Source organism: Brachyistius frenatus, unplaced genomic scaffold (assembly GCF_029030835.1).
Source record: "Brachyistius frenatus isolate BFR_SWC_R1_liver_20210118 unplaced genomic scaffold, ASM2903083v1 Contig_72, whole genome shotgun sequence".
Lineage (NCBI taxonomy): Eukaryota > Metazoa > Chordata > Actinopteri > Embiotocidae > Brachyistius > Brachyistius frenatus.
Genome location: NW_027210671.1, coordinates 339,893 through 352,879, shown reverse-complemented (window position 1 = coordinate 352,879; position 12,987 = coordinate 339,893). Strand labels below are relative to the sequence as shown.

General features: G+C 39.5%; 1 protein-coding gene across 2 annotated transcripts in view; it reads left to right on the top strand.

Annotated features, from left to right (window-relative positions):
* Positions 1-12,987, top strand: part of commd10 (COMM domain containing 10) — a 62,361-nt gene that overhangs the window by 34,254 nt on the left and 15,120 nt on the right. The window contains exon 6 of one of the 2 annotated variants that reach the window (XM_069707743.1): positions 7,548-8,431. The exons of the other annotated variant lie outside the window; for it this stretch is intronic. Within the exon in view, the coding sequence (XP_069563844.1) occupies positions 7,548-7,562 (15 nt within the window). The 3' untranslated portion in view covers positions 7,563-8,431. Of the gene's footprint in view, positions 1-7,547; positions 8,432-12,987 lie in introns of those variants that run through there. 2 annotated transcript variants of the gene reach the window in all.

Below are 12,987 nucleotides of genomic sequence, written 5' to 3'. Positions count from 1 at the left end.
AGCATCCTTCAGCAGAAAGCATAGTGACCTGAGATAGTGAAAGCATGGTTGAAAAACAACTCTAGCGTTTCAGGAGGCTTGGCAGGGGCAACGCTTCTGCTGTCTCTCGCGTCTTGGAAGCCATCACGAGCTGAGTGTGGAGACCGGGAGGGTTAAAGGTGCCTATCTCTGAATGTGTGTTGTATACGTACGTGCATGCCTGTGAAGTATTTGTCAGTGTGTAAATGTGGACGTAGCATGAGATGGATGGGACAGAAGCTGAGTGTTTATATGTCTGTGCAGAAGCCTATGTGTGGTACTGCTTTCAGGTTAGAAAAACATGTGCTGATGGATGGATGGAGGAGCTGAAGCTGGGGGAGAGGAATTAAAGAGGTTGACAATGAAGACAAGACATGCTGAGTATGTTTTGATTTGGTCATGAAAGACTAAAGGATAGCTGTGGAATCTGGATGGCACCTGAAGCTTCTTTTCCACCTTTTTTCTTTTTTTTTTTTCCTTCTTTCGCTCTCTTTGCTTGGGCTTCGTTTACTTTTTCACACTTCAAGGATAAAGTACAATCAAAGCTTTCATATCTGTTTTTTTCCCCCTCTGTGAGATGTTGAAAGAGAAAAAGAATCTAGGCTACTGCATTGGGATGAGTTAGGTCTGTGATGTTATTTCTCAGGGTTGGATTTTATTTCAGGAATGCATTGCTTTAAAGCATTCTTATACTGTGCCTATTGGTATGACAAAAATGTGACTTCTGTTCTTCAGAAATGATGTTTACTCTTTCACTAGTACTGGGTCAAATGGTTGAAATGATTTTTCACACAATATTAATCATTACTCCAGTACCGTCTTTAATGTATAAAGATCCAGATATACATAAATTAATGATATAAGTTCATTTCTGACCTTGGAAAAAGTTGTTTTTGATTACATCACAGAAAATTCCTCAGACGATTGTAGATGTTCAAATTTTATGCTGAGATTGAAGATGAAATTGAATTTGTTGAATTCAGCTCCATGACAATGGCAGCTGCTGAGGAAGATTGTGTGATATGATTGAAAGATTCAGAACAGCTACTAAATGCATCTCATTGTGAGAATGTTTCATCTGTCAAGTTGCTGTGTAATGTGGTTTTACTGATTTGCGTTAAAGTAGAAAAAAACTCTTCACACACTGAAAACAAAACCCTCAGGAACACATTACTTAAGTGTGAATTGCATCTGCTTAAAATGTGTAAATTCAGAGAATTTTGACCATATATGGATATTATTTGACTGAAAGTTGGTTGATGATCATATTGAGTTTCTTCCAGCCCTGACTTGCTTTTTTTTTTTTACAGAGAATCAGATAAGAATTGATACCATCGTCATCTGTGTTAAGTATGAAGCAAGGGCTGCATGGAGGGGGATTATCTTAGTTTAAGGGCTGCAAATAACAACAAATCACATTATTTTATTCATAGATTAATCAGTCTTTTTTTTTTAAAGTTAATTAATTAGCTGTTTAAAAGTGAAATATCAGAAAATGGTCACCAGTGTTTCCGAAAAGCCCAAAGTGAAGCCTAAAATGTATTGTTTTATCCCAACTAACCAAAATATATTCAGTTTATTATCGTGGAGGACAGAAGGAACCAGAAACTTAACACTTAAGAAGCTGGAATCAGAGAATTTTAGCATGTTTTTATTAAAAACTGACTCAAAAAGATAAACTGACTATCAAAACAATTAACAACTGTATTTCAACTTTATCAACTAATAGATGCAACTCTGCTTTCTGCTTAGCATAAAACTGAAACCCTGACTCCAAAAAACAAAAATACTCTAAGGGCGATCTATTTAACATATGTGATGTAATTTGTTTAATTTGTACATAAACAGTAAAGTAAAAATTCCAGTTTATGTTTTGGGAGTTTCTGTAACTATAACTGATGTTGCGGACCCACGTGTTTGGTCAAGAAATGGTTACTCTACGCTAATGCTTGCTCACATGGGAATTGTTGAATTGTTGGGTTTCTCTCTATAATATTGTAAGTTCTCAGACTTACTATGTGAAGTGCCCTGAGATGAATTATAATTAGGCACTGTATAGATAAAACTGAACTGAACTGAATTGAACTACGTAACTCCAGCCAAAACCACTAACCTTTTAAAAAGTTTATGTCCCAAAATGTTCAACCATCCATTTAATATTACACAGCGCAGCAAGGGTTTTAAGTCAGCGTGATTTCTTACTTTCACCTCAACTACCAGCGCAGCATCTGACTCTGATACCTAAGATATACTGCAAGACGTGATTGTCTCACTTGTGAATGAACCTCACAGCCCAGGTTGAGCTCATTATCCTGTAATTCAATGCTCTCACTGCCAGCAGTGGCCCTGTCTGTATGGTTAATTTATAATTTAATTCCAACTGTAGCCATACTAACATGCTGTACAGGTGTTTTAGGGAGGGGAGAGCAGTATGGACGAGAATAGTAGATTATTAATTTATTTGTGTGTGAGCTGAATAGAATTGGGCACCAAGAGTCGATACCTTTATGGCAACGGCCGAATTGTTTTGTTACAAGCTACTACAGAAAAATGCTAATATCAAGGCTACAACCCCACCAAGATCTTTTCATTTTAAAACACATTTTGCTCAGTTAAAGCAGGAGTAAATCGCAGCAGCATCGGTGAACTACATACATACTAAATACATGCACATAAAAATCTGGGTTACACTCTCCCCCTATAAACTGCATGAAAGCTCAATATTTGTAACATAATGTGTAATGCCAATTTCTGTTTATTTTACAGTTTCGGTGTCTGACTGGAATTCATGAACTCAGAAATGCCATGGTTTAGGCAACCTTTGCAAATATTCACAAATTATTCACAGTGGCAAAGTGCAACTTAAGCGGGTCATTTTGAAGCCAAAAGCTAAATTTGAAATTCAGTATTAGAAAATGGTGAGAGTCGGCTGAATTAATAGGTAATGTTATAATAATTCTGCATGGAAATCAGACTTTCTTTGGAGTGAACTGTAGTTTTAGTTAAGAACCTCAAGGTTCTCTTACAGAAAAAGACATGAATTTCCCATGTTTTAATAATGGGACATGCATGACACATGTTTACCACATGTTGCAACAATATAATAACATGGGTAAGATATGTGCAAACATTTTCACATGGGAATGTACATGGTCTTCACACAGTAGACCATGACATTTTTCCAAAACCACATGCTTTCCATGGGCAAATGTTTTACAAATGCACAATTGCATTTGATCACGAGGTTTTAGACGTTACATTTATATGGTTTTTGGTTGGTCTGCAGCAGAATAGCAGCATTTTGCATATGTTATTGATTTTTTGCTACTTTTTCCATACTTTCAACATTGTTGTGTTTACAGCAAGAATACATTTTTAACTGGCTCTCGCACAGATTTGGAGGACCAGGTTTGATAAGTGTGGGCAGTGTCACTTCTAATCATATACTCATGAACCTACAAACATACCTCTTTGCTTTTATCTCATGTTTGACCTTTCAGTTCAGGTTTAAATAAAACTTGTATCAAGGGACAAAAAAGGAAAATGTTGACATCAAAGATTTTCCAGTGTAAAAGGACTCTCCTGTAAGGTTAATGTGGCTTCAGTGAGCTTAAGCTCACAGAGGTTTGACATGTATTCTTTTCAATATAGAATGAAGCACGGCTCATTAGCCAAGAGCACATTGTTCAGCCTGAGAGCTCCATGGTCAAAGTCAGCTCAAACTGCGTAGGTAATAATAACCCTGCCAACCTTTAGATAATCAGGTTCCCACCGAGAGTCCATTAAAGAGAAAGACAAGGTGTCGGTAGCATTCTGTCAGACAGAGAGAAAAAGGACAATCCATTATATTACTAGCTGGGAAATTATTAGCAGGGGGCAAGGAAGAAAGAAAAGAAGTTAACATATACATTTCCTTTGGTTTTCTTTTATTTGTGGGATTTCACTAGCTAATTAGAGCTGTGCAATGATCAAAATAGTTCCGTTTTTATTTATCACAGTTTGTATGAGGATCATTCAGCACACATTTATGGGAGAGGATGGCAGGTCTCTTCCCAATTAAACACCCTAGAAAGGTTGAAATATACAATTTTGTGAGGGTTGGCAACATTATGAGAGAAGTGTGTGAACGTGACAACACAAAGTTCGGGGTTAGAAAAGTTCATTTTTCTTTTGGAGAAATGTCCTGTTGCAGGTAGCTTTCCTAATGAGACACTTCTTTAAGTTTTTGTTTTTCCCAGTGAGGCCCAGGATATTTCTGCCTCGTTATGACAGGTACTTTCACTAATTAGCCACATTAAATCTAAAGGTTAAAAGCACTTCAGTGGAATTTATCACTTTAAGATTTGGATTTGAGATTTGAGGTACTGAAGGGCAGGCCAACACTACAGGAAAATGTTGCACTCGATGTTCACATGCATCTGGAGAATTGAGAAAGTCAGTTCTCCAGAGGCTTTTTTTTTTTTTACCACTTTGGTCCTTTTTAAAACTCATTCACTGCTGCAAAAGGCTGATTAATCTTTTCTGCAAAATGTGCTTCTTGATCTTTGGCTTTTGAATCTTGAACGGACAGAGAGAAGCTGCAGCTACCATATTACGGTCAACAAGGTTTTCTGAGGTAAATTAACATCAAATCATACTCATAAGTGCATTGTTGGTTTGGTGGAGTTTAGGGAGCTTATTATAAACCAAGTTTTGGATTTATAGCTTTTGTATGACCTGCCCTGCTAGCAGGTTGACTTCTTTAGATGCTGTTTCATTATTCAACACACTGTCCTGTTGGGCCTCCTTTCCTTTTAGCATCAGGCTAATTAGGAAGAGGGATTTCTGGCTGTGTGGAAATGGGTGGTACAGAGACTTTGGGTATTACGCAAAAAAAAAAAAAGACCAATACAGGTCAAGACAGCAGCCACTTTCATTCTCTTCTAACAAATATAATGAAGCCCAGACAGGCCTCTGTCTGAGAAGCAGGGAGCAGTGGGAATATAGGAGTGACAGAGGTGGTGAAAGGAGAGAATAAAGAGAGATTGACAAAGAAATATGGGTTCAGACAGAGAGACGGAGACAGAGAGGAAACTGTCTCGCATATTCATGGCCAGAGACATTCAGGATGCCATAATAACAAATTTTATACCGTACAACGATTTTTATCTCCCCAAATTGAGTCCATCTTTTCCCTACCACTTATCTCTAAGTCTGGTCTTTGCCTGCCTTTCAGACTGTGAAATGGAGAGCGGTAATTTCCCCCGCTTCTCTCTGTATGTTAATGAAGCGCTAATCTGCTCCTGAGCGAGTGCCTTAATGAGGACGACGTGCCCCTCGCTCAACTGGCTAGTTCCTGTTAAGCTACCATTATGGAAATAGCTCGGTACAGCGCGTCGTCCTGGGACCGGACTCAAATGTATGCCTTATTTCCACTTTTAAAGCTTTCTTCTCCTTTCTTAACAAGGCTGGGTGTTCCTCTGAGGGAGCGAGCAGCAGATAAACAAACATGGTAATGACGAGCACGGGGAGAGGCTTCACACACTTTGAGGTCTGGTCCTTTTCAGATGCTGGATGTTAGTTGGGCTAAATAGGCCACATAGGAAAGATGGTTGGAGATAGAGAGCACAGTGAGCCAAGTATCAAACCTCTTCCCTCAGATACAAGTCAGCTGCTTTATTATTAATCAACATTATTGTGTTTGTATTTTGTGTTTTTTTTTCCCTCCGACGCTGCATTATGCATCTCATTGTCCCTGATGAAGTTAAAAATGTACACTGAGAAATTGAATTTAGAGGGATTATTGACATTATTTTCCACTAAATTAGTACATTCCATTGATCGTGTCACATCCCCCTTATCCATAACGCCTGCCGATGACGATAATACTTAGCGGTATTTAGAGAAACACCCTAACCAGATTAAAAGTAGGAACAGATGCTGCTTGAAGCTGAACATGTTTCAAAGACTTATATCAAAGGATATTATGGCTTTATTCATTTTGCATGTATCTAGGCCAGCCCAGCCCTTGCCACTCCCACAGACCACATATGAAGGGTGGTATGGTGGGTGACTATGAAATGGATTAACTTCTTTCTCTTGCTTCACAATCAAAATGAAATTGCTCATATTTCAGCTTCTCTCCTTGTCGTCCTCCCTCAGTTTGCACTCCCATCTCTTGTTTCTTTCCCCAATCTCATCCTCCCCGCTCTGTCTTTGTCTTTTTCACAGTTTTTTTTTGTATTTTATATTCAAATCTGCGAGTTTGTCACTTTGTGAGTCATGTTGAGTAAATGTTGAAAAGGAGGTCAGATTCAGGCAGGCTCTTCTGTAGTTATCTTCCTTACTTTTCACAGAGACTACCTGATGCAGAAAGATGAGATTACATTCATGTTAAGCTGGCATTAAACTGACTTTCTTATCTAGCTCAACCTCCCATCAATGCTCTGCTTTTTGGGAATTCCACATTCATAAGCTGCAGTAATAAAACAGCAGGAATGAGTAAAATGCAATGGTAGGAGCTTAAAGGGTGGAAGGTTTTATTTGGAAGAAACAAATGAGAATGAATTTAAAGTGTGCAAAATACAAGTGGGAGGTTTGGAGATGGGAGCGAGGTGTATCAATTTTTATATCATGCACTGTGCTGCGCACATTACACAAATTCACTACAGGGGTTGAAACCTCAGGATTCCTCTTAAAATGATGAAAAGATGTCTGAGCCTTCTCACAGATGAGTCTTTAAGGGTGTGCTTGGATTTAAAGACTCTCTTGAGGCTTTTGTAACAAGTTTTCAAGTTCATACATAAAAGGAACAGTCGTGAACTGCGCAAGTTTGTCAGATTAAGATTGTCAAATTTAGATGGTCGGAGGACTGGTTTGATGTAGGCAAAGCTTAATGCCCTGCGCTGCCTCCTTCCTCACCCCATATGGAGCCTGTTTAATCGGAAAGCCATGAAGCCCCCTTCAAGTGATTCCTTTTATTGTGAGCAGTTATCAATCATGCATCATACACAAGGCTTCAAAAGGTGGATCTTGCTTAAGTATATTGTATGTGTCAGGCACAAAACTAAAATGTACTGCAACAGAAAGTGCAGAGTAAATGTATTATATATAAAGTGGTTTGGGGTGTTTTTGATGTGACACATCAAGAAGTATCTCTGAGTCTTCTAAAAAAAAAAATGAAGAAAGTACCCCAGATTCACTTATTAAAAATTTACAAACTGTTTTGTACATGGCTTGGTGAGTGTCAGTTTCTTCTCGCTGCCGTTGGCTCAGCTTTGGGCGATGCTGGCTGGAAGCGTAATCGAACCTGGCTGATACATGGTGTTGGATATAAGCACAGTTATTAAGTACAGAACATTACCAAGCAAAAACAAAAAGGGCAACCTAAACTTATATAGTGTTTTTTTGTTTTTTTTAGGAAAACTTCTCATGGCTGAAAGCTTGAATTATTGATGTCTGTCATGAGTTTTAGGCAATAGGAACACATTTAAATGAGGCAGTGGAAATGCATCAAATCAATACGACTCATTTCTTGTATGTTGGTTTAGGTCTATAGGCTGTAAAGCCGGGGAGAAACAGGCAACCGCAGCATGTGGCAGATGACGCATTGTGGACGAACTTGACGGCTGATCAGAACCAGCCTCTGTTTCTATTCAACACTGACCACAGCAGGGACAGAGGAGGAAAGAAGAGCTGCCATGTTCCCCCAATGAAGGGAGGGAGAGATCCCCAGTTGGTTGAATAATAATGTGGCTGTACCTCACCAGAGAGACGTTTGGAGGAGCGGCATACAAAGAGGGTGGACAAGAATTAGAGCATTTGTCATAGAAGTTCACGAAGTGTCACTGGCGCTCTTGGTTGTGTGCATGCATGCATTTAGTGATGTGTTTTTGATTAAAGTTTGGGCTGCTAAGCAGTGAGAGGCTTGCATGAAGGATGTGGCAATGGTGCGGTCGTCCCAGTCATCGTCAGCTTGAAGAGGCCACTGAGGAGCACAGATGTCATGCTGCAGCCTCTGAAGCAACACGAGTGCACACCCTCTGCAAGATGTGAGCCTAAATATTGTAGATCACCCTGTATGAAGGCACAGAGCATGTTTTACTGACTTTGGTGGTTTGTTTAGTTGGCATTTATATGGAGACCAAATCCATTGCCTCATCACTGGCTGAGAAAAGTGTCTTTCAGCTTGTATTTATCTTTGTGTCAAAACCACATTGTAGCTTTGGACCCACAAGCTACAGCTTTGGCTCAATTAAGGAAAATGTTAAGTCAATTCAGAGACAGTTTTTCCTTTCAGTAAAGTCACTCCACAAAAATCTGGAAGACCATGATAATCTCCATGATGAGACCTCACATACAGGACCCTGTGTTAAACAGCAGTTTCAATGTTTAAACGGTTATTTGATTTTGCTTCAGCTTTTATCCATTGTTTTTCTTTTTTAGCCCAACAATTTGAACTTTTTAAAATCATACTTGTTTATAGAGCATTTATATGTTTAGAAATTAATGTTGTGTCCAAAACTGGCATGTTGCATCCTTATAAAGGTAAATGTAGTCCATCTGTATTACTACTGGACTGGTTACAGTGACTATGTTCAGTCAGCTATCTAGTGTTTAAGCGAACTCCAGCAACACTTGTAGTTTAAAGAACAACTTTATTGTCAAATACTGACAGACCATCTTTTGTCTGCTCCCCAAATGCCCTTCCTGGAGCATCATATGGAGGTGCTCTTGTCATTACAGCTGCTTTGTGATTATTGTTTTGCCATTTAGTACAATTTTGTCACTGTGATCAGTTTAGCACTAGACAGTTTCAGCTAATGATTGGCTTCAGCTCTCTGGGGCTAATGTGCTGCCAATACAACGGTTATGCATTTTACAGTTTTGACTTTAGGTCCAATTGACTCTTTGTATGTTTACGAGAATAATTACTTTTCACCTGAGTGACAATATAAGTAATTTGACAGCTCATTTATACTCTGGTGAATGCAGTTCTGTTGTTTTAATTGATTTTGACACCATTTTTGCTCTATTTCTTTCCATTTTGTAATCATTCAGTGAATTTGTGATCTAGTGTTTTCACTATAAAAAAAATGTCAAGGGCCAACTGCTGTATTCAACCTGAACTGGAAGTGTGTTTAGTTTGCTGCACAGTTGTGCACCTACATGCTACGTGAGGGCAGAAGATAATATAACAAGGCTATGGGTTACAAGGTTGGATTACTGAGATAGAAACGAGAGACCTTGAATGGACATCACTGCCAGTCCAGTTTAATAAAGAGAGCGAGAGAGAGAGAGAGAGAGTTTATTATGGCCATGCTTAATCAAATAAGGAGGGCAGGATCTTTTATTCAGAAGAACAGTCAGTGCCATTCAAATGTTTATTTCTGTTAAATGAGTCCCTCGTTGCCTCGGCTTTTATTTATTAATCAACTGCTAAAAATGCCTCAAAAATCCTTTCATGACACTGCACAAGAGCCTTTGAGATGGAACAACTGAATCTGTGTCAAAGTGCATTTAAATTAGCCTGACAGCAAGTTGATAAAAGTAATATTTATGTATAGGGTAGTGGCTCTGTTTGCAACTGAGTTTGTTGAGCTTGAAATAATAATAATAATGCCTGCGTCCTACCCGAAGCTCTCTCAGAATCATGAGTTTGTAAGTTTACAGTAGTTAAGTTATTGAGTCTCTTAGAACTCACCAATAATTTTTTTTTCAAATAAGTCAATTATTTATTCAGATAAAAAGTCACTTCATCAGATAGTGACTCATTCATGTGTTTGTTCTCATTGTGGGCCCCATTAAGACAAGGCGTTAGCTCTGCGGGCCTCTGCTTCTCAGAGCTCTCAATGTGGTGTGTGTGTGTGTGTGTGTGTGTGTGTGTGTGTGTGTGTGTGTGTGTGTGTGTGTGTGTGTGTGTGTGTGTGTGTGTGTGTGTGTGTGTGTGTGTGTGTGTGTGTGTGTGTGTGTGTGTGTGTGTGTGTGTAGGCAGGCCTGTAGGGAGCCTGTGTATGTATCTGCATCCATGCCTCAGTGTGTTTCTGTCACTCCAGTTCAGTGAGTGGCCCACTGGGTGCAGACAATCCCAGTCTTTGTGTGTATGTCCTGCTGCCATGCTCTGTACTGTACTGAATGTGCTCTGGGGACTGAGGCGTGTGAAAATCCCACCCTTGCCCACCTAGAGACCGTCAACAGTGTGTGTGTGTGTGTGTGTGTGTGTGTGTGTGTGTGTGTGTGTGTGTGTGTGTGTGTGTGTGTGTGTGTGTGTGTGTGTGTGTGTGTGTGTGTGTGTGTGTGTGTGTGCGTACAAGAAAGAAACGAAGAGAAAAAGAATGCTTGTGTGCAAGGGTCTGTGTCGCTGCATGTATTCATGTGTAGGCTGGGAAGTGGTGGGCGGAGGAGGACACTCCACACCGAACAGCCACTCTCTGTGTTTCACATCATAGACATATTCTTTATTATTCTTTTATTTCATTAACTGGGGGAACCTAATGACCTGACAAATGACCTCTAACAGAAGCCATGCTGTTCTCTCAGACACAGCACCGCTGTCGATGCCTGTATGTCTGACGCTTTCTCATCTTTTCTTTTCTTCAGACATAATGACAAACATTAATGATTGCAGCATTAAATGTCCTTATGTATGCTCATTTTGTTCCTTAAAGCAAATGAGTCATGTACGTTATATTGATTTAATGATATAATGTTTTTGATTTCTGTTTCCTTTTTTTTTTTTTCTTCTTCAAAATGTTCTCTTGTGTGCATGTGCTTCTGGAGTTTTGGGTTGTTGATGTCATTGTATTGATTACTATTAATTATATGAATGAAACGTTTTAATTGGTAAGAAAATATATTATTTATACACATACCTTTTAATGAGCCTAATGAAGTGTTGAATGAAATCACTGTTAGCATCATTAAAGGTCCTTCACACCCACATGTTTTTAATTACTCTGGCTGAACAGACCTCCATCCAGGTTGATGGCATTACACTAATACGAGTGATAACTGTGTAGATTGTTTATTGTTCAGCCCTAACAGTTGCAACAAACATTACATGAGCAAGAAGAGTCTTGAGTGTTAAGGCAACATAATGGAAGCCACCTATGTGAGTGAATTAGTTGCATATCGGGATTTTATATCGATCAAGATCAATGATTATATTGTTTTATGGTCCGTGACTACAATCCCATTCAGTCATTTTTTTTCACATTTTCCCACCTCGCCTGGTATGCCAGACTTAAATTCACTCAGTTTAGTACAGAAGGACACACCTATTATTATATGAATTAGGGTAAAACATATAGCACGTCTTCCATCCATTTGTGGCAAATGATTAGCATGTTAGAGCTGAGTTCAGGACCCTGCTGTTCTCTAAAAATAGTAGCCAAAAGGTGCACAAAGGCACTCCATATGAGGAACGCTGCTGGTGTGGATCAAATTGAAACGCCCTCAAACCACTGGCTGTTCAAGTTTAACATTCAATATAAGGATACAACTTAAGTTTTTGTTCGTATTTCAATTAACCATTAAACCACTCTGACCCTCGCAATGCACAACACTTCTCCATACTAGCAAGTCAGAGTTAATGTGGGTTACTGCTATCGTCCAACATCATGTCTGTAAATGACTATTGCAGACTGTTTTCTAAATTTGAAGCATTCTTCTTGCTCCAGCTTCAATTCCTCGATATTTGCCAGCAGTTTTACAACTGTAACTTTATCTAGCACCACCATTGTTGGAACTACATTACCAATGAAACTCTTGACTTCAACGTCGTTGCACTTAGCTATTTCTGCTGGTCGCTGATTGGTCCACCCTTCACAGGGGTTGAGCGAACCTTCATGTAAACAGGTTTTCCAGACGCAGAGGCTGTGACACCCACTGAACTATATGAGGTGGACCCATCCTAAATGCTAAATACAAAACAAATCAAATACAAAAATGAATAAATAAACCCAAGTTGCTTATGTTAAAAAAAAAAAAAATCCTAGATAGCTTCTTGCTTATGTGTTGATAATAGAGAATGTCCTCCTTGTTGAAGGAACATGACTGCTCCATGCCGTGTTTTAGTAAATAGTCTACCACTCTGTGCTCACAATAAACTTCCCGTGTTGCCTTCTGTGGGCTTGTGTGTGCCAGATGTCACATACTGTACCATACAAACATTGTACAGAAGCTCTATACAACAGTTCTTTTCTGAGTCAACATGGAACTTTTCCAAAATAGAGGTTTGCAAATAAAAGCCAAAAATGAATTCATAAGTCAGACACAGCGAGGTTCAAGATGTCATACCTACGAGGGTCTTTTTTCTTTGTCTTCCTGTCTCCTCCCTGTGATTCATGTCTGAATGAGTCCCACAGATGGAGATCACCATCAATAAGGCACTTGTGTTCGTGCTGCACTGTGTTTTGCTGCCTGGCATGTGAAGATTCATGAGGCGGATGTGGTAACAGTACACTCTGGTGGAAGCCTAGTCATGTCCCATTGTCTCTAACCACAACACAGGATGTGGTGAATTCTAATTTGGGAGGTGAATAGGTACCGCACACGCGCACACGCACAAGCAAGTAATGAACAAGCATACACACACTCAAACTGGACAGACAGGACATCGTTGACCTCAGCCATGTGTGACAAAACCAATAGGCAAAATATCCATCGTCCTATTCAGTCCACCACTGAGGATGTTATTTGTTTAGCTCCGGGAGCTGCCTCCTGCCGCTCGAAGTAAATGTCAATCCTCATCTTTGCTGAATGAGAGTTTGCTGCACAATTTGGCTGTGCGGGGTGTCCCAGTGTGTTTAATGTGTTGAAGGATGGTGTTCTATGTTCATTTAGCAAGTGTGTAATGTCTCTTTTATTCACCGCACACTTATTGTCCTCAGCCTTTGTTAAAGCACCCATTTAGCACCATAGGTAGTGTTCCCATTTCCACTTCTGTGCAGTCACTCAGATATTACAGATTTATTCAAACATCTCCTCTCC